Source organism: Mirounga angustirostris, unplaced genomic scaffold, assembly GCF_029215605.1.
Source record: "Mirounga angustirostris isolate CCGP_5_RB_7025 unplaced genomic scaffold, mMirAng1.0.hap1 SCAF_17, whole genome shotgun sequence".
Taxonomy (NCBI): domain Eukaryota; kingdom Metazoa; phylum Chordata; class Mammalia; order Carnivora; family Phocidae; genus Mirounga; species Mirounga angustirostris.
Genome location: NW_026991725.1, coordinates 47,800,344 through 47,825,421, shown reverse-complemented (window position 1 = coordinate 47,825,421; position 25,078 = coordinate 47,800,344). Strand labels below are relative to the sequence as shown.

Sequence of the window (25,078 nt, the reverse complement as noted above, 5' to 3'; positions counted from 1 at the left end):
AGGCTCAGCCTGAATCACAACCTCATGCCCATTCTTCACCCAATCCAGAACCTACTGGCATCTTCTCTCCATCTTAGAATCCCAGCCCTCTTTGGACCTAACTTGGCCCCGGGTATTGTGTGACCTTCCCTCAATGGTGACAGTAGAGTGAAAACTCAGAGGTAACCTGGGCTGGAGCTTCCTGGTTGGTGGGAGCTGCTCCTGCCAGGCAGGAGCAAAGAGGGCAAAACAGAATGATTGTTTCCTTCTCTCCCACCTTCAGTAAGCTCTGTGAGTATTTCATTTCTTCTCCACATCTGTGGTGCCTAGAACAGTGCCTGAAACATATGTGCTCCACGAACATCTCCTGAAGGAACGAGGGCAAGAAGGAACGAATGATTTGGTTCCAGACAAACCCAATTCTATTGGAGCCCAACCTTGATCCCAAACCTCTTCCTAGAGCTTCATTGTTTTTTGGGGGGGGATGGGGTGGGGTGAGGATATTGAGGGATATCATATAGTAAAATGCATCAAGTTCCTTCTGTACCACCCAGATCAAGGTACAGAAGGTTCTAGCTCTCCATGCGGCTCCCCACTTGCAGGTGCTCTTCAGCCCCTCATCACGGAGCTACCCGCTCCTCTGATTTCCGTAAGAATTGCTTAGTTTCGTCTGTTCTCAAACTTTGAATCAATGGAATGATAGAGCGTGTACTGTTTTCTGTCTGGCTTCTTTCATTCAATATAATCTTTGTGAGATTTGTCCACATCGCCCACCTTGTTGTTTGTGCCTTTTTTTTTTTTTTTTAATTGCCGGGTGGAATTCTGTTAGGATTATACCACAAGGTACATGTCCACCCCTTGGCTTATTTCTCGTGCCCCCAGCTTCACTGCAATTGTTATGTACTCTTGTATGCACCCCTGTCCCTCGGCTCGGCTCAGCTCATCCTGGTCTTGCAGGAAGCCACAGACATCCTCTCTCCCTCCCTGCTCCTCTCTCCCTGGAGCCTCTCTGTGCCCTAGCACCCCGAGCTCAGCTTCAGCATCCACTACTCTTCCTCTCAAGGGCTCTGGGCCCTGGGGCAGGAGGATGGGCCAGCCTTCCTGCAGCGGCCACAGCCTGCCCCATTGCCCAGAGGAATGGCCCCGCAGCCGGCCAGGCAGACAGAGAGTTTGCGCTGTGCCCCATCCCCTGGCCCCCACCCACTGTTGTGGGGGGTGACCTGTTGCCCCTGGATCGGCTCAGCAAGGGTGTCCAGTGCTGGAGCCCATGGGGGCGGGCAGAAGGAAGGCACTTATTAGGCTGATAATGATCTGGGGCCCCACCCAGCCCCGTCCCCCCATTTCCCTGGGGCCTGGCTCAGGCTGGACTGGCTCCCCCACCCTGAAGCCTCCTTCATTCAAGGCATGTTCCATCCACCCTCTCAGAAGCCAGCCCAACACCCTGTCTGCTCTCCCTGCTGGCTACTGGAGGGCTGGCCGCCCAGATTCTGGCTCACCCGCCCGACTCGCCCCGCCCCAGCCTGCCCGGCTCCCTGCCCGCCTCCCTGCCCGCCTGCCAAGGGTAGCAGCCTCTCCAGGCTCTGGGCTGCCCGTGGGCCAGACGTCCCTGCCTCACCTCTCCCTCTCGGGAGGCTGGCCCTGTCCCCGTCTCCCTGTGTCTGACTCCCCTGCCTGGCCTGGGCCCCCGTGCGGCCCCCACGGTGTCTGGACTTGAGCCCTCCCTCCTGCCTCCTCAGGAACAGCCATGGCCGCCTACAAAGTCAAGGTGGCCACGGGCACCGACCTCTTGTCGGGAACCATGGACTCCATCTCGCTAACCATTGTGGGGACCCAAGGAGAGAGCCATAAGCAGCGGCTGAACCATTTTGGGAGAGACTTTGCTACTGGGGCGGTGAGTAGTTGCATGTGTGTGGTGTGTTTGTGTGGTGTGTGAGTGTGTCTGTGTGTGTCCAGGGAGCATGAGGAGGGATGGAGGTGTGCAGGGGAGGGGGACAGCAGGCAGAGAGAGATGGGGCACTGTGGGGGAGCTCTGAAAGCAGTGGGGTCCAAGGGCGGCTTTGGATGCCCTCCCCGCAGACCTGGCTCCCAGTGGTCCCTGCTCTCTGGGCCCCATTCTGCCTCATCCCTGTTCTGTTACCTCTCACCCCTTTGTGCTCATTTCTCATCTCTCCCTGCCCTTTCTCACCTCTTCTCTCTTCCTCTCTCATCACTCACCCACATCCCTCATCTCTCAGCCTCTCCCTCATTCCTGCCCATGGCCTCTCCCTCTCCCTCATCCCTCCCCATTTCCTCTCCCTCTCCCTGATCCTTCTCCATTTCCTCTCCCTCTCCCTGATCCCTCCCTATTTCCTCTCCCCTCCCTCATCCCTCCCCATGGCCTCTCTTCCCTCACCCCTCCCCATTTCCTCTCCCCCCCATCTCTCTCCATTTCCTCTCCCCCTCCCTCATCCTTCCCCATGATATCTCCCTCTCCCTCACCCCTCCCCATTTCCTCTCTCTCTCCCTGATCCCTCCCTATTTCCTCTCCCTTCCCTCGTCTTTTTCCATTTCCTCTCCCCCTCCCACATCCCTCCCATGGCCTCTCTTCCCTCATCCCTCCCCATTTCCTCTCCCCTCCCTCATCCCTCACCATTTCCTCTCCCCCTCCCTCATCTTTCTCCATTTCCTCTCCCTGTCCCTCATCCTTCCCCATTTCCTCTCCCCCTCCCTCATCCCTCTCCCTCCCATCCTTACTCTTCCTAAGTTAAGTTGCATCATAACTGGCTTAAATCACACTGGATTCTCTGTGATTTAAAACGGCATCAGACCAGTCTGTCCAGTGGGGCCTGCCTGCTCCATGATGGAAGGCACCCTTTGCTGGTCCCTCAGCCCTGATTCTGAGTCAGGTCCAGTCACCTACTGCTATGTCATCTTATAGGTCCCTCTGTCTATATGGCCATTTCTGTATCTCCACGTCTTCATTGATAAGTAGAAGAGGGGACTGGCAGGACCACCTCTGCCCACTCTAAGACTGCAGGAGGTCTAGGGGGGCCCTGACCCCACTTGGACCCCTTTGTAGACCAGCCCCTGGGGGGCTGCATGGCTCCCGCAGCCTCAGGTGGCCGAGGAGGGGGTCGGACGATGGGACCTGGGGCGGGTGGCCGGGAATGGAGGCGGAGGGACAGGTGTGCTGTGACCCTGGGTGGATGGGCCCAGCAGGGGACAGCCCAGTGGGAGTGGGGAGGAGAGCCCCGTGATCGGGTCACCCCAGCCCAGGGAGGTGAGCAGCTCCCCCCTCACAGGAGCGGAGCCTGGGGGAGGGGCCGGGCCGGTGGGAGTCCTGCCACTCACCTAGCCCCGTGCCCTGCCCAGGTGGACGAGTACACGGTCCGGTGTCAGCAGGATCTGGGGGAGCTCATCATCATCCGCCTGCACAAGGAGCGCTACTCCTTCTTCCCCAAGAACCCCTGGTATTGCAACTACGTGCAGATCTGTGCGCCCGACGGCCGCATCTACCACTTCCCTGCCTATCAGTGGATGGACGGCTACGAGACCCTGGCCCTCAGGGAGGCTACAGGCAAGCCCTCAGCACCCCACCTCCGCCGCCAGGCCCCTGGCTCCCGCCCGGCTGTCGCCTGCTGGGCTGTCCCCGCAGGGACTCCTGGGCCCGCCTGCCACCCTCACACAGCCCCCTCATTCACTGGTGCTGCAGGGTCCAGCTGAGGGCTGCACCTGCGGGGACACAGATGGGGGCAGCTTGGATCTCAGGATCCCAGGTCTTGCCCGCTAGCTCCACTCTGACAGGACGCCCCACCATCCCACCCGCTGCCCGTGGTGTTAAGAGCCCTGTGAGCTCAACAGTCGTCCGTGCTCCCTAACAGCAGGGTTTGTACCTTATCATAAGAGCGCTGGGTCTCCAACGGGGCAGATTTCAGACAGATGGGATGCTCTATGCTCCCGAGGCCTCCCTGCTACTCCAAAAGGCCCCCCTTCATCCAGTTAGGCTCCATCAGAGCCCAGCAGATTGCCCGGGTGTTGCCTGGTCGAGGCTGCGGGCTATCTTCCTGGTTGCTTGGTTGCTCCCCTGGAAGAGGGACAGGGAGCCCGCCCCTGCCACAGCCCTTGTCTGGTGGGCTTGGCTCAGCTTCCTAGTAGGGGGCTGCTACATGGGGACTGCAGGCCTGTCCTCTTTTGTCCCCTTGGCTCCACCCCCCCCACCCCCGGGCTCTGTCGGCCTCCTTCAAGGTGCACAGGAGCGAGGGGGCTTGGAACTACATCCAGCTGGCAGCTAACCACCCTGTTCCACCTCTCATTTCCCTGGGAGCAGGGAAACAGAGCCTGAGCTGGGGCAAGAGGCAGAGGCAGAGGGAGGCAGGCCTGGGGGAGGGTGGGGAGGCCAAGGGGAGAGTCCCCCTCCCGGAGATGTGGAGCATCTTCCCGCAGAGACAGGCCTGAGTGTCCGGGAAGCAGGGGAAGGGCAGGATGAGGCTGGGCGCCATGCAGGAATGGCGCTGGGTGGGGCAGCTCCCTGCAACACCAGGGCAGGAGGCTTGCATCACCCGCCTGGTCCTTGGAGGAGTCCGGCTCCCACCCAGGGGATGAAGCCAAGCTGGGTCCCCGGGGTTGCACAACTCCAGGGGGCACTGTTCACCCGGGACACAACATGAGCTGCAGCAGATGGAGGAAGGACAGGTGGCGAAGGGGGCCTCAAGGGAAGGTGATGGGGCTGTGGTGACAGGCACATGACAGCCCGGGGCTGCCCTCCAGGACGCTGGACAGAGACAGCCCTGGGTGTGGATCTCAGCTCCACCACCTACTAGATGGACATCTGGGTCTACTTCTTTTTTTTTTTTAAAGATTTTATTTATTTATTTGAGACAGAGAGAATGAGAGAGACAGAGAGCACATGAGAGGGGGGAGGGTCAGAGGGAGGAGCAGACTCCCTGCAGAGCAGGGAGCCAGATGCGGGACTCGATCCCGGGACTCCAGGATCATGACCTGAGCCGAAGGCAGTCGCTTAACCAACTGAGCCACCCAGGCGCCCCTCTGGGTCTACTTCTGAATTCTAAGCCTCAGTGTTCTCCTCTGTAAAATGGGGCTAACAGCAGAGCCTACTCTATAAGGCTGACGAGAGAATCCAGGGACCTCGCCTCTAAAAGGAATTTTTAAAAAGCTCAACGACTCTTGGTGGTGGCTCGTGGTTGGGCGGTGAGTGGTCAGAAGAAGACTGCCTTGGTTCAAATCCCAGCTCATGCTTTCTCTCTGTGTAACATGGGCTGTTTTCTCCTTGTAAAACGAGCACAACAATATTGTCCCTTAGCTGAAACTTTTGGGGTCAGGGGTGTCTTGAAATTCAGATTTCAGGGGCACCTGGGTGGCGGAGTCGGTTAAGTGTCTGACTCTTGGTTTTGGCTCAGGTCATGATCTCAGGGTCCTGGGATGGAGCCCCAGGTCAGGCTCCCTGCTGAGCGGGAGTCTGCTTGAGATTCTCCCTCTCCCTCTGCCCCTCCCTCCATGCACACACTCTCTCTTTCATAAATAAATCTTTAAAAAAAAAGATACTCAGATTTCATTTAGAATATGTATGTATATGTACATCTATATCTATATATTCCACTCACACGGTCCATATGTTATATTATATAACCACCAGGGCACCCCCTAGTCAAATATTCTAATATTTCTGCAGCAAAAACTACAAATAGTTAAGCCAAGTGAGTTCAATAAAGACTGTGTATAGCCTCCGGTAAATTCAGAGCAGGTTTTGCCGACCAAGGAATTTGTGCCTAACTTGTGAAAAAGACAAGGTTGATTTCTATAGTCTTCTGGGTTTTGGAATTGTGGAGACAAGATTGCAAGCCTATAATAGTCACCTGCCTTGTAAGGTTGTTCCTGTGTGGATTAAGTTATTAATATAAATAGAATGGGGTGAGCCACCTGGGTGGCTCAGTCGGTGAAGTGTCTGCCTTTGGCTCAGGGTCCTGGGATCGAGCCCCACATTGGGCTCTCTGCTCAGCGGGGAGCCTGCTTCTCCCTCTCCCTCTGTGCTCTCTCTCAAATAAATAAATAAAATATATGTATTATTTATTTATTAATATATTTAATATATATTATATATTAATTATATATATTATAAATATATATTTAATTAATATATTTAATATATAAATAAATACATATTTAATTAATAATATATTTAATATTTATTTCTTTATTATCATATATATATATATATATGTATATGAGAAAGTGTTTAGAAAGTGCCTGGTTCCCAGTAAGCCCTACATAACTGTCCTTCATTAATGTTTTAGCGGGTCCAGAAGACGGACTTCCTCCCAGCAGCAAGCCCAGCTCCAAGGGTAGAGGGAGGGGGAAGAGGGTGGTCCCTGATCCTTCCCTCTGAGTTTTTGGCAGGACACATGCCTGCCCACCCAGGTAAGCCTACCCCATGCCATCTTTGTCTGTGGGCCGGCAAAGCCAATCTAGAGGGCAGGAGCTGAATTGTGATCCTTGAAGTGGTCAGGGGCAGACAGGGCTGGGGTCAGACCTTGAGCCTCCTCTGTGGTCTCCCTGCAGGAAAGACAACAGCAGAGGACACGCTCCCGATCCTTCTGGAGCACCGACAGGAGGAGATCAGAGCCAAGCAGGACTTCTACCAGTGAGCGGAGGGCGGCAGGGGCTGTGGGAGGCCAGGGGGCGGTGATGGCTTGGCCTTCCGTCCCTGGGTTGGTGCCTGGGCACCAGGGCCCACCGACTGCCTTCTCTCTGCAGCTGGAGAGTCTTCGTTCCGGGCCTGCCCAACTACGTGCATATCCCCAGTTACCGCCCTCCTGTCCGGAGGAACCCCAACCGGCCCGAGTGAGGACCTGGGGCTGCCCTGGGGCCCCTCCCACGGTTGACCCCTTGGCTCTCCCCCTTCGCTGTGCCCTGGACCCGAGTGCCCGGCCCCAGCCCTGCACTCCTTCCTACAGGTGGAGCGGCTATATCCCCGGCTTCCCGATTCTCATCAACATTAAGGCCACCAAGTTCCTGAACTCAAACCTCCGCTTCTCCTTCATCAAGACGGCCTCCTTCTTCTTCCGCCTGGGGCCCACGTGAGTGTCCCTGTCGCCGCTCCATGCCGCCTCCACCGAAGCAAGCCCGGGGAGCTCGCAACGGCCAGACGGGCGGAGGGGGCTGGCCTAGGGAAGCCGGGCGGTGGTCCCCAGACCCCGGGGCACAGAAGGACCTGGAGCCCTGCGGCCGGAGACCCGAGGGCCAGACCAGGGCCTGTCCGAGCGCCTCCCCCCCGAACCCTGTCCACCAGGGCATTGGGCTTCAAACTCCGCGGCCTGGTGGACTGCAAGCAATCGTGGAAGAGGCTGAAGGACATCAAGAAAATCTTCCCCGCCAACAAGTCTATCGTCACCGGTATGGGGGGCAACGCGAAGCGAGCCCGGGGGAGCCCGTGGTCTCCGGCGGGGCGGGTGAAGCTGCGGACGCGGGCCAGGGGCGGGACGCCCCGTCGGGGCAGCGGGATGGGAGGAGCGGGGCCAACCCCAGGCCCAAAGGCCGACGAGGCGAGCGCGCCCTCTGGCGGCTTCGGGGAGAATGCCGCCCTGGGCGCCGCCTGCCGCTCAAGGGGAGGCTGGGGGCGCTTCTCGGGGGGGTCTTCCTCGGTCGCGGGCCTCAGGGGGTTCCGGCAGCGCCGTGACGCCCGCACGGCGCCCCACCCAGAGTACGTGACCGAGCACTGGACAGAGGACAGCTTCTTTGGGTATCAGTACCTGAACGGCATCAACCCAGGCCTGCTCCGCCGCTGCACTCAGATCCCTGACAAGTTCCCCGTGACAGATGACATGGTGGCCCCGTTCCTGGGCGAGGGAACGTGTCTGCAAGCGGAGCTGGAGGTGAGGCCCCATCAGGTGGGGATCCCCGGCCTCCCAGCCTCCCTCCCTCCCTGGCATCCCCGGCTCCCACTCCTACCTTTGCGGTCCCCAGAGTCCCACCGGCCGCTGTATACCCCACTTGGGTCCTTAGCTAACCCTGCCCCTGGGGGACCAGGGCACTCGGCACCCAAGGCATGGCTCACAGGTGCGCTGTGTTGGTGCCTACCTGCCCTCCCATTGCGGCTCCCTTCCAGAAGGGGAACGTTTACCTGGCAGACTACCGCATCCTGGAGGGCATCCCCACCATTGAGCTCAACGGAAGGAAGCAGCATCATTGTGCCCCCCTCTGCCTGCTGCACCTCGGGCCGGAAGGGAACATGATGCCCATCGCCATCCAGGTGCCCGGGATGCAGGCCTGGGGCCGCTGCGAGCGCTGATGTGTGTGTGTGTGCATGCGTGCGTGCGCACGTGGGCAGGTGCCCATTTACACGAGTGTGCGATCCCAGTGTGTGCATCCGAGAACACACGGATGCTTATGCATGTTCCTGTCTGTGTGTGTGGCCCCGTGTGGGAGCCTCGGACCGAGTCCCTGCTTGTCCCTGCGGGAGCACAGCTTTGTCCTGCCCCCGTCCGCCTGTCTGCCCATGCGTGAACTTGGGTCCCTGTGGCTGTATTTGTGTGCAAGCCCCCGTGTGTAGAGTGTGCATACTCTGTGCACATGCGCAGAGGTGACCAGATGGGAATGTGGTCGGTCGCTTGAGCTTGTCTCTTTGGGTCCATTCCCTCATGTACTTGTTAAGCCAACACCCGCTGTGGGCTAGGCCTCTGCTGCAAATACTGAGCTAATCAGACTTAGCCGCTGCCTTGAGAGTGGCCTGGCAGGACAGGGACGGGAGGCGCTATGTTCCCAGAGGTCTCCACCAGTGTCATGTCCAAATTAGAAAAAGGCACCTCTCTGGGGGGGATCAGCCAAGCCCTGATGCTCCTGGCTCATTAGTGGGACAGCATAGGCTGGATTTCAGTGACTCCCTTTGCCCCAGAGGGCTGGTATCCTTGTGCAGTGCACAACTTGTACAGCTGAATGGGGCGGCCGTGGGGTTGAAATAAGGAGGGCTTCTCAGAGGAGGCAACTTGCAGGCTGCTTCTTGAATGAATGGGAGCTGCCAGGTAGAGAGAGGGAGGGGGGAAGGGACTACAAGCAGAGGGGAGAGCAAGAGCAAATGTGAGGAGGAAGGAAGGGTCCTGGTGTGCTCAGGGGACCCAGAGGGTCTAGAGTGTACAGAGCGGCGTGTGTCCCTCCTCAGACTCTTCTCTGCCTCCTTCCTGCAAGTGGGGGCTCTTGTGTGTGTGTGTGTGTCTGTGTGTGTGTGTGTGTCTGCCCTCACCTCCCTCCTTCCCCATCCCCAGCTCAGCCAGACCCCAGGGCCCGACTGCCCCATCTTCCTGCCCAGTGACTCTGAGTGGGACTGGCTGCTGGCCAAGACGTGGGTGCGCTATGCCGAGTTCTACTGCCACGAGGCCATCTCCCACCTGCTGGAGACGCACCTCATTGCGGAGGCCTTCTGCCTGTCCATAATGAGGCAGCTGCCCATGTGCCACCCCCTCTACAAGGTATGGGCTTGGCCCCGGGTGCCCCAGAAAGGCACCTGGCTTGCTCCACTCAGGGGGACCCCTGGTAGTCTTGCGGAGGCAGCTGGGGACCCACAAGACAGGGTTTGGGGTGGGGACTTCCCAAAGCGAGAGGGTCTGATGCTGCACAAGGGGAGGGCTGGTGCTGAGGTCCTTTGGGGCTAACTGTGGTCCTCTCTCCTTGTCCTTGCTCCCTCCTGCAGCTCCTCATCCCCCACACCCGGTACACCATCCAGATCAACAGCATCGGGCGGGCCCTCCTCCTCAACGAGGGGGGGCTCTCTGCCAGGGTAACACTTCTGCCCCAACCCCAACAAGACATGTGCGGCCCTTCCGGCCTTTGCCATTAGGCTAAAAGCAGGATTTCCTGCTTGCCTTCGGATCACGAGGGGGCACGGCGGGCGGGGACTGGTGGAAGTGGGTGCTTTGCCTTTGCGGGTGCAGAGGGGTGCTGGCCCGGAGTGTGGGGGCTCATGGGGCGGGCTGGAGGAGCACGCGCTGGGCTGTGTGCGAGGCGGGCGTGATCCTCAGAGGGGGGTTCCTGCCGGGACCCTGTCGGCCTCAGCGGCTGCCTCCTCCCAAACAGGGCATGTCCCTGGGCCTGGAAGGCTTTGCTGAGGTGATGGTGCGGGCTCTGTCAGAGACAACCTACGACAGCCTCTACCTCCCCAATGACTTCGTGGAGCGCGGGGTCCAGGACCTGCCGGGATATTACTACCGTGACGACTCCCTGGCAGTGTGGGACGCACTGGAGAGGTGCGGCTGGGCCGGCAGGGGGTGGCACGCAGGCTGGACGCCCTGGGATGTGGGAGCAGGCACGGGCCGGCTTTAAGGACCCGGGCTTGGGTCTGAGGCCACCTCCGCCCCGCAGGACGTGCCTGCCCCCAGGCCCCGGGCAGCTCTGGGGAGGAAGGCCCGGGGAGGGGGGAATGGCTGCTGGGAAGGGGGAGGATCCAAACTGAGGCCTGTCCCCTGGTCAGGTATGTGACAGAGATCATCACCTACTATTACCCATGTGACGCGGCTGTGGCGGGGGACCCGGAATTGCAGTCCTGGGTGCGGGAGATATTTAAGGAGTGCCTCCTAGGGCGTGAGAGCTCAGGTATGCGCCTGGGCGCCGGGCACCTGCGGGCACCTGGGGCTAAGGGGTGGGCCCTTCCTGCTGGTGGCGGAGCATGTCTTGCTGGGTGTTGAGGGAGCCAAATCTCGGAGAGGTTGGGGAAGGAAACGGGGCTGCCCATTGGTCCCTATGTGAGCTCAGGGGCCGTGGGGCAGGGCCATCTCTGTGGAGATCTGGGGGGCTCCCAGACCTCCCTGGAAATAAGCCATCATGGGCTGAGAAATGGGGCATGAGGTCAAACAGGTAGAGCGTGCTGGAGGCCAGGGAGCTGGTAGGCTCCAGGAGGGCAGCGGAGCATCCTGAGGTCAAGCCGCTTGGGCACCACTCAGCAAATATTTAATGAGCATCTATAATGTGACAAACGCTGAGCTGGGTACTGAGAGGCAAAGGGAGTGAGACAGGAGAAGGTGTCTGCCCTCAAGTCTCAGGGGTGGTCCACTCAGTAGACGGACAGTCATGCTATCTTAGGACTGCTATAGTCTGGGGTGGGCGTGGGTGGGGTAGGGGTGCATAGACGTCCTGGGGAAGCATCTAACCCAGCTGGAGGAGGGTACTGGGTGGAGAGTGGGGGGTAGCAGCATGCTAAGATCTAGCTGAGATCTAACATCTGGGCTAACATCTGGCTAAGGGACCTGTAGGATGGGGAGGTTAGCCGGGAGGTGTTAGAGGTGGGGTTGAAGAGCTCTGGGTGGGAAGCCAGAGCCGACAGAGGGAGCTCCGGGAGCTGCTCAGAGGTCCCTGCATCTGAGCTGAGGCTGGGATCTGGCCGGGCTCCCTGTGGGGCTAAGCTAAGGCTGAAGCCATGAGCAGGGCCGGAGGCAGGCCTGGTGAAGGAGGTGAGATTACCCTGACCACCAGAGGGCGCCGTCGAGGGGTCTGCAGGGAGATCGGATTGTACATAAGACTGTCAGGCTGCCGGGGGTCAGCAGACAGTTCTGGAAGGTCCTGCAGTGTCCAGGAGCGGGGTGACATGGGCCTGGCTAGGGTGGCAGTTGTGAGAAGCAAGAGAATTCCCGAGCTGGCTGGGAGACAGAAAGGACAGGACTTGGTGACTGGTTGGGGTTTGGTTGTGGGTTTAGAGAGAAGGACGGAGCAAGACTCCTGGGTTTGGGGTTTTGGAACCTGGGTGGATGGTGTGTGTCATGCTGTGAGCTGGGGGCCTGGAAGGAGGAGTGGTTTGGGGAGGAAGATAATGGGTCCGGTTCAAATGTGTTAGGTTTCTGGAACCCGGGGACAATGGGAAGGAGAAGCGAGCAGCTTGGTTAAGTATGAGACCAAGAGCCAGGCTACTGAGAAATCCATCTGGTGTGAGTGCAGAGGCTCAAAAGAGTGTGCGCGCGTGTGCACGCATGTGTGGTGGGGGGGTAGGTGTGGATGAGGGACTGTGCTGACTCAGAGCAGGAAAGCTGGGATTCCTCCAAAGCCTGGTCCCCACTGAGTCCTGGGACCAGAGCGGCCCCCCTAAGGGAGCTGGAATAAAGATCTGAGGGCCCCACCTCAGGCAGGTGCCTGGACAGCCCTGGAGGACCTGGCCAAGGCCATTTGGGTTTGCCTCCCAAGGCTTGTGGTCTGGATGGGGAGGGGGGGTGGAGGGTGGGGCTGGGGGTTGTGGTCACAGGAGGGCCAAGCAGGCGGAATGAGCACATGACCCCCTGAAGTGGCAGCTAGGAGTGTTGGTGGGACACGGGGGGTGGGGCAGGGGGGAGGATGCCTGGGCTTGGGGTGCTGGGCCCTCTGCCAGCCTTCCAGGACCGGGACAGGACTGACGCTGCCGGGCCTTTCCCTACCCTCAGGCTTTCCTCAGTGCTTGCGAACAGTGCCTGAGCTGATCCGATATGTCACCATTGTCATCTACACCTGCTCGGCCAAGCACGCAGCTGTCAACACAGGGCAGGTACCTGTGCTCACCAGGCTCAGCCCCAGCCCCAGCCCCAGCCCTCAAACCCAGCCTCGGCCATCAGCCCTACTCAGGCCTCCACCCAGCTCCCGGCTTCAGTCCCTAGCTCAGTTTAGACCCCAGAGTCCCGGGGTGCTGTCTGACCCAGAACCCCCGCCCCCTCCAGCTGGAGTACACCGCCTGGATGCCCAACTTCCCATCGTCCATGAGGAACCCACCGATGCAGGCCAAGGGGCTGACCACTCTGGAGACCTTCATGGACACGTTGCCGGATGTGAAGACCACGTGCATCACCCTGTTGGTGCTCTGGACACTCAGCCGGGAGCCCGATGACAAGGTGCCCCGGGGCCCCGGGGTGCAGGCAGCGGAGGGGGGTGGTTGCTCCGAGTACAGGCAGGGAGAGGGCTGGGGGGGCGGGCGGAGGGTGTCCAGGACGGGAGGCAGGGGGAGAGAGGCTGCGGCAGGGGCAGGTGGGTGGCAGCTGCCGGGTTGTGTGCCCGCAGCGGCCGCTGGGCCACTTCCCCGACATCCACTTCGTGGAGGAGGCCCCGCGGAGGAGCATTGAGACGCTGCGGCGGCGCCTGGCTCAGATCTCGCACAACATCCGCCAGCGGAACAAGTGCCTCCCCATCCCCTACTACTACCTGGACCCAGTGCTGATAGAGAACAGCATTTCCATCTAGGCCGCTCCCCTGCCTCGCCTCTCCCCGCCGGCGCCTGTTTTCAAAAAAAAAAAAATCCCTTGCTATAGTGCTGGGTCTGTTGGTGCACGCGGTCATTTACTGGGGGGTGCGGTGGGGTGCGGGCTGGGGCGAGGTGCCGTTCATCACTGCGGGGTCCAGGTAGGCTCAGGGCCGCAGCTCCAGGCCCCGGGTCTGCCCTGATGTCCCGTGAGATCCAGGCTAGAAGGCTCTGGAAGGTGGTGATGTTCCCACCCCGGGCTTCTTGGTGAAGTTCTGGGAGATGCCAAGGTGCTCCTGGGAACGGCAGGAGAGAAGGCTAGGACCCCCGCACCCTGCCATACCCAGCCCTGTCTTTCAACCCAAAGTGATTCTGGTTCATCTTAAGTCCCCCTACCTAGGGACCCAGACCTCCAAGGATCTTAGTCCATCAGAAAATCTACCCAAGGAGGATCATCACCTGAGCCCTGCCCACCTAGGCACTCAGACCACCCAAGACCAGTCCAACTTGAAACCTAAATTACCCATCCACCCAGGCAAAAGACCACCCTGAGCCCAGCCTACCAGAAACCTAGACCACCCAAGCCAAGCTCACTTTGAAACCCAGCCAGCCCTAAGCTCCACCTACTACGAACCCATAATACCCTACACCACACCCCATCACCTACCAAAACCTACATCACTCCAGGCTCTGCCCACGCAGGAGCCCAGCCTGCTAAGTGCACCCTCCAAGTAACCTGTCCCTAGGATCCCTTCCTCACCCCCACCCACTCTTCTGGAACCTGAGAATCGCCCCCTTTCTGCCCCCACCCTGGGCCCTGCTTATGGTTTCATCGCTGACACCCCGGAGCTACACAAGGGCACAGGAGACAGGTGTGGATGCCTCACTGGAGCTCATGAAGCTCAGAAAACCTTCCTGCGGGCGCCTGGGTGGCTCAGATGGTTAAGCGTCTGCCTTCGGCTCAGGTCATGATCCCGGGGTCCTGGGATCGAGTCCCACATCGGGCTCCCTGCTGGGCGGGGAGCCTGCTTCTCCCTCTGCCTCTGCCTCTCTCTCTCTCTCTCTCTCTGACTCTCATGAATAAATAAATAAAACATTAAAAAAAAAAAAAAAAAGAAAACCTTCCTGCAAGACTTCCCTGAGCCAGGCCCGAGGTTCTGAGTCTTTGCTTACGACACTATCGTCCGGGCACAAAGCTGGGGATCCAGGAACACGTGGTGACTAACAGCTGGGAGTCTAAGGCGCCCAGGGGTGTGGGTTGGAAGAGGCCATTGAGACCAGCTGCCCCAAGGGGGAATCTGAAGCCAGAGAAGGAAAATGGCCAACCCCGCATTGCATGAACTGAGCTGATCTTCAGACCTGGAGGCTTTCATCACTGTGGGTACAAACCTAGGGCCCGAGAGCCGCAGTTGGTTTGCAGATGTGTTTTGATTGGCAGCCAAGGTTTCTTATTTGTTCTTTTTTCAAGCTGAATCAATGGCCAACGCTTAAATATTAGACAATGTCAGGTTTCTCTTGAAAAATCTAAAGATCTGGCTATAGTCATCGCTGGGTCGCGGTTTGTCCCCATCAGACAAACGGGGGTTCTCCACTGGCCGCAGTCCCTGCCCACCCTCATCCCTTGCACTTGCTGCCTGCAAACGCTGTAGGCATTGTCTTCCAGCCTTTTGAGGTAGATCAAGCAACAGGGAAGGATCCGACGCCAGGGCCCCTCTGTGTTCGGACCGGTGGATTGAATCTGTCTGCGCCCAAGGTCCAGGGCTGATCTGCCTTGCTCACCATGGCATCCAGCACCAGCCACAGTTGGGGCTCATGAAGGACACGTGGATCCATTGCTCCAGCTGTGGGTGTTCATAGTGGGGGCGTCCCCGAGGATTCAAAGGGAGGTAGGGCATGAGCTGGGCTCAAAGGGGCAGTATGTGGTTAGGGAGAGAGGGAGAATCGGGGTGCCTGGCCTCCCCAGTCTCGGTCTCTGCTGAGGAAGAAGAATGGAGAAGGGGGGAGGCAGGTTCCAGAGGGGCTGAGATACCACAGTGAGCACTGCATTCCATGTGCCAAACACAGAGCCATGTGAGGGTCATGAGCAGGGCTGTCCTAAATCCCAGTGCCTGAGGAAGGTGGTCATGCAGGTTAATGGCAGGAGATGGGGACCCATGGGGAGGCCAGACATCAAGAGCTCCTGCCACGGGGTGGAGGCCAGAGGTACATCCTAAAGAGGTCTTCTGTGAGGGAGATTCCGAAGGAAACCCCGGAGACTTTATCTACGGGGTGAATGCCCAGAAGGCACTTCCTATTCACCTGAGGTTTATTCTTAGGGCTTTAGATGTAATTCTAATAATAACCTGTAAGATAGGTGCTCTTCTCATCCTTGTTTTCAGATGAAGAAATAGACACAGAGAGGTTAAGTGACTTGCTCAAAGTCACACAGTGGGGAGAGAAGAGGAGGCAGGAAAGGGGTGTGAAATAACAGTGTGTTTGGGCAGAAGGGGTGGGGGGAGTGGACGAACAAGGTAACAGAGATATAGATGAGGGAGAGGCTAAGAGCCCTCGGGCCCCCAGGGAGCTTCCCCTCTCTGTGGCCACCCGGATCCAGAGCACATCATCTGGGGAGTAGTGGGCAAGATCCTGAGTCTCTGGGCCAGCCAGCTGGTGGGGTGGGGGGAGGGAGTGCAAGGCGCAAGCCTCTGGCGCTATGGTGATCAGCACCAGGCAGCCTGCCCGTCCTCCCCAGCAACGTTGACTGACTGCTGGGCAGAGAGCCCCCGCTGCTCAGGGCCAAAGCTCAGCCACTCCAGGGCCGCGAGCTGGCTGATGAGCTTTCCTGGTGCAAAGAGCCCAGTGTGGGCCTGTGTTGATGTCCAGGTGTAGTAGACACCAGACAGAACAGCGAGGGACAACCAGAGTCAGAGGTTAGATGAGACAGCCCGAGGGGCCCCACAGCTCCGGGCACTGGGTGGGGCATCCTCCTTACCTGGAAGAAGGGGCGGCCCATAGGCAGCCACCAAGCACGGAGAGAAAAGAGGTCTCCATCATTAAGCAGGTTCAAAGCATATGAGTGACCATCTCACGCACTGGGAGCACTGAGTGCTGGACCCAGGTCTTGGCCAGGAGCCAGTCCTCAGCTGTGTCCCTGGGAAGGAAGACAGCACTGTTTGGGCCAGGTGTCTGAGTGAGCTGGAGTGGGGGCTGGTTCACGGGCAGGGTAGGCATCAGGCGGAATCTGACTCTAGAAAGTGCAGCTTGTTACCATGCCCATGGGGCCAAATCACATGGTCCTCTTCCTTACTAGCTGTATCTCTTCAGGAAAATTAACTAACCTCTCTATGACTCAGGTTCTTCATCTATAAAGTGAGGTTGATGGGGGCGCCTGGGTGGCTCAGTTGGTTAAGCGCCTGACTTCAGCTCAGGTCATGAACCCAGGGTCCTGGGATCGAGCCCTGAGTAGGGTTCCCAGCTCAATGGGGAGCCTGCTTCTCCCTCTGCCTCTCCCCCTCCCCTTCCTTGTGCTCTCATTCTCTTTCTCAAATAAATAAATAAATAAATAAATAAATAAATAAATAAATAAAATCTTTAAAAAACAAACAAACAAAGTGAAGTTGATGATAATCATCCCTCCTTCCTTGGGTTGCTCTGAGAGATTAACTGAGTTAAATATGGCAGGGTACTTAGGCCAGCGATGGATGTGGTCGGCAAGGTATGAAGGTTTCCCATTCTGATCACTTCTAGCGCAACAGGAAACGGTTGCTGGGAGGTGAGTCGACCTAAGGCCGCCTTGTCGGCACATGGGGCAGAGCCTGGTCAAGGGCTCCTGGTACCAGTCGAAAGTCACCCGGATCCGGGGTTGTGTGGGGCAGAGACTGGAAGGCTGGAAGGGAGGGCGTGGAGAGGCCTTCCAGAAGGGGTTCCTTGTTTGACTGCTGGGAACGCGGTCATACTGTCAAAGGAGCATGATTCAGTAGGGTTGATTTGGAAACCAATGCAAGGTGGTTTGTTCTCTGACACTGAATATCACAATGTTCCCATCAAGCTAGAGATGGGGGAAGGGAGGGGCCGGTTGCGTTAGATGCGGTGTGGGGATTAGCAGCATGGGGTGGGGGGGCAACCTTGCGGTCATCCCGAGGGTAGGATGTGCCCCCCGGCACGCCCAGCCCTCCCAAGGCCCTGCCTTGCTGACCTGGATGGTGAGGGGCAGCAGGGGCCCATCGAACTGGGGGGGGGGGGTGGCAGCCAGGAACTGGGGCAATTCGTTAATGATGCTGGGGCGGGCCCCAAGAGGTTGGCATGGCTCACCAGTTACGGAGGGCCCCTCTAGGGGAGGAGAGAAAGAGGAAGAGGAGGGCTGAGGGAGGGGACAGCCCCGTGCCTGTCCTGGGGTTGGGGCACATCTCATCCCAGTTGGCCCACAGAGGGGAGGGAGAGTAGCTCCAGGGAGCCTCAGCGGACCAGCTGCAGGGCATCCTTAGTAACCATGACAACTGGCAGGGGCCCTACAAGTGCATGGGCCTGGCAAAGAAGCAGGAGAGAGCACTCCCCACTCAGCCCTCGCTCGCTGTCCCAGAGCAACACCCCTCCCTCCAGGGGCAAGCAGAAGGTGCTGGGTTAGAGAAGGCGCTGAGCTAGCTGGGAAAGGGGGTGCTGCAGGGCTGCAGGGCTGGGTGGAAGAGACGGGTCGGGGGTGGGAGCTTGGGCTCTTGAAGGCACTGGGATGGGAGGGAAGACAGGCTGGACCCCTGGGCCCCTCACCTCCGGCTCAGCCTGCAGACCGGTCCTGGGCTGGTGCAGCACAGGGGTCCGTGGCTTCAGTGATGGGGAAGCTCCTTGGGATGCCGAGATGCTGCTGGACCAGGATGGGGATGAGGCCATTCAGGAACTGGGAGGCAAAGAAACACGTACTCTGCAGAGAGAGTGGGTGTGTGGAGGGCCACTTTGGCCACCCAAGCCCCAGCCTCTCGCACTTTACGGCTCTGGGGACCCAGACCTCCAGCTTCCCACATCGGTCACTCCCTGATGTTCCCTTTCTCCTACTCCGACTGGTTGGACGACTGGACTATTAAGTGGTTTCTCAGAAGAAAGGGGGTTGGAGGCTTGGGTTCCACCCTAGGAGCCACTGATCCCGCAGCCCCACCCATTCTGGGGTACATCTCAGGTGCTCCCCGACGTGATGTGCGCCAAGAGTGCATCTCGGATTTGAGTGGAATGTGAGAAAACCAGGACGAGGAATGCTGGATACAGCAGAGCCCAGCCTGCTAGTTCATGCTTCCTGGGCCGCTGCTCTCCCGTGGTCCCCCCAATTCCTGGTTAAGACTCCCCGGGCCTGTGTGCTGGTCTCCTGCTCTCGCCTTCCCCGGGCTCGCCAGGCTCACTGGTGCGCAGTCCCAGGTCCCCGAGCCCAGCAAGGTCCTCGCGCGCCTGCTGTCCAGGGGTCTGGAAGGCCCCAGGAGACAGGCGGCCTGCAGGCGGTTCTGGGGAGACCCCGAGGTGCCTGTCCCTGCATGGGCATGCACCTGCTCTCTGCTCCTGTCACAGAACTGGGTCGGCTTTTGGCTCCAGGACACTCCCCTTCTTTGGTGTGGGTGTTCTGACTACCCAAGCGACAGGCCATTCCCCAGTCTCTCTCTCTCTCTCTCCTCTGACCTCCCTATTCCCTGAGACACAGCAAAATTGAAATGAGGCTAATTAATAATAACCCTACAGTGGCCTCTAAGTGTTCCAGGGAAAGGAAGAGTCATGCGTCTCTCACTTGAAATCAAAAGCTAGAAATGGTTACGCTTAGGAAGACACGTTGAAGGCCGAGATCAGCCGAAAGCTTGGCCTCTTGTGCCAAAGCGAGCCAAGGTGTGAACCCAGAGGAAACGTTCTTTTTTTTTTTGTTTTAATGTTTTATTTATTTATTCATGAAAGTCAGAGAGAGAGAGAGAGACGCAGAGGCAGAGGGAGAAGCAGGTTCCCAAGGAGCAGGGAGCCCGATGCGGGACTCGATCCCAGGACCCCGGGACCATGACCTGAGCCAAAGGCAGACGCTTAACCATGTGAGCCACCCAGGCACCCTAGAGGAAAAGTTCTTGAAGGAAATTAAACTGCTACTCTGGTGAACACACGAATGATAAGAAAGAGAAACAGCAAGAAGGCTGATGTGGAGAGAGTCTCCGTGGTCTGGGTAGAAGACCAAACCTGCCCCAGCATTCCCTTAAGCCAAAAGCCTAATCCAGAGCAAGCCCTAATGCTCATCAGTTCTGTGAAGGCTGAGAGAGGTGAGGAAGCCACAGAAGAAAAATCTGCAGCTAGCAGAGGTTGGTTCAGGAGGTTTAAGGAAAGAAGCCGTCTCCATGACATAAAAGTGCAAGGTTAAGCAGCAAGTGCTGAGGCTAGAGCAAGTTCTCCAGAAGATCGAGCTAAGTAATGAAGGTGTCTACACTCAGCAACAGATCTTCAGTGTAGATGAAATAGCCTTCTGTTGGAAGAAGACACCAGCTAGGACTTTCACAGCTGGAGAGAAGAAGTCAACGCCCAGTTTCAAAGCTTCAGAGGACAGGCTGACTCTCTTGCTAGGGGCTCATGCAGCTGGTGACTTCAAGTTGAAGCAAATGCTCGTTTATCATTCTGAGAATCCCAGGGCCTTTCGGAATGATGCTAAGTCTACTCTGCCTTTGCTCTATCAATGGAACAACAAAGCCCACTTGACAGCATATCTGTTCATGACATAGTTAACTGTAGAGACCCACTGCTCAGAAAAAAGGATTCTTTTCAAAATATGTCTGCTCATTGATCATGCACCTGGTCTCCCCAGAGCTCTGGTGGAGATGGGCAGTGAGATGCATGTTGTTTGCCTGCCTGCCAACGTGACAATCATCTGCAGCCCATGGGTCAAGGAGTCATTTTGACCTTCAAGTTTTATTATTTAAGAAATCTATTTTGTGGGGCGCCTGGGTGGCTCAGTTGGTTAAGCGACTGCCTTCAGCTCAGGTCATGATCCTGGAGTCCCGGGATCGAGTCCTGCATCGGGCTCCCTGCTCGGAAGGGGGTCTGCTTCTCCCTCTGACCCTCCTCCCTCTCATGCCCTCTGTCTCTCATTCTCTCTCTCAAATAAATAAATAAAATCTTTAGGAAAAAAAAGAAAAGAAGAAATCTATTTTGTAAGGCTCTAGCTGCCAAAGATGGTGATTCCTCTGATGGATCTGGGCAAGGTACGTTGAAAACCTTCTGAAAAGGAGTCACCATTCTAGATGCCTTTAAGGACTTTTGTGATTCAAGGGAAGAAATCAAAATATCAACACGAACAGGAGTTTGGAGGAAGTCGATTCCAGCCCGCAAGGATGCCTCTGAGGGGGGTCAAGACTTGAGTGAACATGGTCACTGCCATCTGCAGTGGATGGAAACAGCAGGAGACCTAGAATCAGAAGTGGAGCCAAGAGATGAGACTGAATCACTGCAATCTCCTAACAGAGGAGGAGTTGCTTTTTTTTTTCTTTTTCAAAAGTTTTAAGTTAAATTCCAGTTATTTAACATACAGTGTAATATTAGTTTCAGGTATACTATACAGTGACTCAACACTTCCTTCCATCACCTGGCACTCATCACGACAAAGGTGCTCCTTCACCCCCATCACCTATTTCCCCCAACCCCCCGACCCTCTGGTGACCATCAGTGTGTTCTTAAGAATTAAGAATGTTTTTTGGTTTGTCTATCTCTCTTTTTTTTCCTTTTGCTTGCTTGAGTGAAATCATATGGTATTTGTGGTTCTCTGACTTATTTCACTTAGCATAATACTCTGCGGTTCCAACCATGTTGTTACAAATGGCAAGATTTCATTCTTTTTTATGGCTGAGTAGTATTCCATTGTATCTATATACCACATCCTCTTTATCCATTCATCTGCCCATGGACACTTGGGCTGGTCCCATAGTTTGGCTATTGTAGATAACGCTGCTATAAACATCAGGGTGCATGTATCCCTTGGAGTTAGTATTTTTGTATTCCTGGGGTAAATACCTAGTACTGAGATTGCTGGATCATAGAGTCGTTCTATTTTTAACTTTTTGAGGAACCTCCATACAGTTTTCCAGAGTGGCTGCACTGATTTAGAGGAGTTTCTTTTCACAGATAAACAAAGAACGTGGTTTCTTGAGATGGAATCTACTCCTGGTGAAGATGCCGTGAAGATTGTTGAAACAACCACAAAGGGTCGAGAATATTCCATGGACTTCGTTGATAAAGCAGCAGCAGGGTTTGGGAGGATCGACTCCGATTTTGAAGGAAGTTCTCCTGTGGGTCAAATGCTATCAAACAGCATCGCCTGCTACAGAGAAATCATTCATGAAAGGAAGAGTCGATCGATGCAGCAAATTTCACTATTGTCTTATTTTAAGAAATTGCCAGGGGCGCCTGGGTGGCTCAGTTGGTTAAGCAACTGCCTTCAGCTCAGGTCGTGATCCTGGAGCCCCAGGATCGAGTCCCACATCAGGCTCCCTGCTCAGTGGGGAGTCTGCTTCTCCCTCTGACCCTGTCCCCTCTCATGCTCTCTCTCACTCTCTCTCTCTCAAATAAATAAATAAAATCTTTAAAAAAAAAAAAAAAAAGAAATTGCCAGTCACCCCAGCCTTCAGCAGCCATCACCCTGAGCATCTTGGTAGCCATCAACAGTGAGGCAAGACCCTCCACCAGCAAAAACATGAGGACTCCCTGAAAGCTCAGATGAGACTTAGCATTTTTTAACAATAAAGTATTTTTAATTTAAGGTATGTACATTTTTTTTTTTTTTAGATTTTATTTATTTATTCGACAGAGAGAGAGAGGGGCAGGCAGAGGGAGAGGTCTCGAGAAGCAGACTTCCCGCTGAGCAGGGAGCCCGATGCGGGGCTCGATCTCAGGACCCTGGGATCATGACCTGAGCTGAAGGCAGATGCTTCACTGACTGAGCCACCCAGGTGCCCCTAGGTATATACATTTTTTAAGACACAATGCTATTGCACATGTGTTTTTTTGTTTTGTTTTGTTTTGGTTTGGTTGAGATTTTATTTTTAAGCAATCTCTACACCCAATGTGGAGGTTGACTTAGAATTCTGGGATCAAGAGTTGCATGCTCCACCAACTGAGACAGCCAGGCATCCCGCTACGACACACTTAATAGAGTATGGTGTAAACATAACTTTCACATGCACTGGGAAGCCAAAAAATTCATTTGACTCGCTTTTACTGTGATGGTCTGGAACCCAACCCACAATATTTCTGAGGCGTGCCTGTATAGACAATTTGAGAAAGGAAAGTCAGGAGAGGATTGCTGGTTTAGACACAAAACTAGCCGAAGTCCCTAAGGGAAATGAACTATAACCCTTGGGGTTATCTTTTTTGTTTGTTTGTTTTTTTACCAAACAGAAATCATTTGCATCTCTACCAGTCACAAGTTACGTGAACTTCTCATAGACCGAGGCCTTTATTAATAATAAATAGCAAAATCAAGGGATGGTACATGCTTCCAGAAAACTAAATATCTTGAAAGGACAGGCAGTTGTCCTTTTGACTTTATCATTGTTGGATATTTTTTTCTTTTCTTTTCTTTTTTAGAGAGAGAGAGCACATGCACAGTGAGGGGAGAGAGGGAGAGGAAGAATCTCAAGTAGACTCCACACTGAGCACGGAGCCCGACGCGGGGCTTGATCTCACAACCCTGAAATCATGACCTGAGCTGAAACCAAGAGTTGGATGCTTAACCGACTGAGTCACTCAGGGGCCACTCCGCCTTTTTTTAGTAAGACACCTTTTTATAAGTGGTTCGCTGGATTAAACTTCTTTTTTTCTTTTAGATTTTAAAGTCTGATTGAGACTTCCGGAAAGCTCTCCCCCAAAGGCACACTGTTCCACCTTTATACCAGGACTCGGTTGCTTCACACCCTTAACAACTCTGGGTATACTTTCCTAACAATCGGTGAGATTAAATATCTTTTCACAGGTTGGTTAAACATTGAGGTTTATTTTATGGACTGTCTTTTAAAAATTTCCTATTATGTGCCCTCTTTTCTGCTGGGTTATTCATTGGTACAAGCTCTTTTTATACTTCAGATATTTACTAAGGTTGTATATCTTACCCCTCTTTTTTATGTGCCTGCAATTTTATGCCTGGAAACGCCCTGCCTCTGTATTGTTTCATGAACCCCTTCCGCGCTAATGTCTTAGAGTCTTGCATCTCTGTTTCTACCCCTTTTGCTGCCACCTACCCACACCTTTGTCCCCCCTCCTTCCCTCGTGACTCACTCTAGCCAGTGCTGGAACACTGGGCAGGGAGTGGCAGGGGTAAGGGATGCTCCCACCCCACTTTTACTGTGCCCTACACTCCCTCATTCCCTAACTGAAAGGCTGGAGTCGGGGTGGTTAAGAGGGAGCTGCTCCTCCCCCTCTGGCCAGCAAGCCCAAAGAGGGCGGGGGTCTCCACAGCATGACTCTGGGATCTGGATGCCCAGTGTTTTATTGTCCATGAGGAAGTCCCCACCCTAGGCCAAGGGGACCACCACTCTGAACTAGATTTCCCCTAGACGTGAATGTCACCTTAACAAACTTCTCTTCTTATGGCTCATCAGCCAAGAGTCCAAGGACTTGGGTATGTGTGTGAGAGACAGAGGAGAGACAGACAGAGACAGAGAGAAAGAGAGAGAGAAGGAGAGTCAGAGGGGTCACAGGCCTGTGTGGTGGAGGGGGTGGGGGCTTCTCCAAGGAGGATTGGAGACTGACTGCTTGGATTTTCACTGCTGAGCTGCCTTGGTTTCTCCATTTTCTCTAGATAATAGTTGCTCCCAAAAGACATCCATTGAAGCAAATACCGGCTTATTGACTGGAGCACAATTGCCTTCCAACTCAGTAGTTCATCCCTCCATCCGTCCATCTTTCTATCTATCCGTCCGTCCATCCATCCGTCCACACGTACGTACATTCACTCATTCTCCCTTTTATCCATCATCAGACAAACATTTGTCAGCTCTCTCTCGTGTGTCAGCACAGTGCTGGGCACCAGGAATATAAACGGAATGAGACCCAGCTCCTGCCTTCAAGAAACTCATGGTCTGGTTGGGGAAACACACGGGTAACTGCGAAGGGGCACGGAAGGGTTTGAGGAATCATTTGGGTATGATGTCCTCCACTCAACACCTACTTACTGAGCTCCTGCTGTGTGCCAGGCACTGTGGTGGGCAGTTATGAACCCTGTCCTCATGAGCATGCAGTCTAGGGATCAAGGGGAGGAGGGGCTCGTGTCTTCTGGAGCATGCCTCCAAGGTAGCCTCAAGGGCGAGGGAAGGATGAGGGAGGCACCCCGGCTCCCAACTGCCTCATCGTGGAAGTGACATACGTTGCTTCCTCCACGATCCATTGGCCGGCATCGGTCATATGGCCCCAACCTGAGCTATTTAGCGAGCTCAAGCTTTCCGCCCCAGCAGCTAATTGTTTCTGCCCCTCCGAGTCAAGTCCGACAGGCCTGTCCTTATGGAATTTGCATACTGAAGCTAAGAATTCAAAGACAAAAGGTGGTGGGAGCTTGGTCATTCTGACAGCAGTGCCTGAGGATGCTGTGCATTGGGTCCTGTGCCCAGAGCCTCCTTGGGTCCTTCCCGAGGACGGTGTGTAATGCTTTTTTTTTTTTTTAATCCCTTGAGACTCCGTTTCTTCTCCATTTTTATTGCTTTTATCACTTAAGTTATCAGGAATTGTCTTCTGTTGCTCGAAGCCAAAGAGTTTAAGAGCTCTATATCTCTGGCTCATCTGGGGCATACAGTCTCACCTGGGGAGTGCCCTCTAGCATTTCCTAGAGCATCGCGCTCTCTCTCTCAGTGGTCGTGTTTGTGTAGCGATTCAAATACGTATCGCGTTCTGTCCGCACTGTTTTATAAAACTTAGCGAACCTCAAAAACCAAATCTACAATATGAGGCAGAGGTGGAAAC

The 25,078-nt window shown here is 55.6% G+C and overlaps 1 protein-coding gene across 1 annotated transcript; it reads left to right on the top strand.

Moving 5' to 3' along the window:
* The first annotated feature begins 1,718 nt into the window (after positions 1-1,718).
* On the top strand, positions 1,719-14,512 carry ALOX12B (arachidonate 12-lipoxygenase, 12R type). Its single transcript, XM_045888167.2, has 15 exons — positions 1,719-1,870; positions 3,331-3,535; positions 6,535-6,616; positions 6,730-6,816; positions 6,930-7,052; positions 7,265-7,368; positions 7,675-7,847; positions 8,081-8,224; positions 9,234-9,437; positions 9,659-9,745; positions 10,042-10,211; positions 10,436-10,557; positions 12,369-12,469; positions 12,639-12,809; positions 12,976-14,512. The coding sequence occupies exons 1-15, from the start codon at positions 1,724-1,726 to the stop codon at positions 13,153-13,155; spliced, it is 2,100 nt and encodes a 699-aa protein (XP_045744123.1). The 5' UTR covers positions 1,719-1,723; the 3' UTR covers positions 13,156-14,512.
* Positions 14,513-25,078: the final 10,566 nt, after the last annotated feature.

Coding starts and splice junctions, on each gene's coding strand:
- ALOX12B (XM_045888167.2), top strand. CDS start 1,724: ATGGCCGCCTACAAAGTCAAGGTGGCCACGGGCACCGACCTCTTGTCG. Junction 1,871..3,330: donor GAGACTTTGCTACTGGGGCG/GTGAGTAGTTGC, acceptor TGCCCTGCCCAG/GTGGACGAGTACACGGTCCG. Junction 12,470..12,638: donor CAGCTGTCAACACAGGGCAG/GTACCTGTGCTC, acceptor CGCCCCCTCCAG/CTGGAGTACACCGCCTGGAT.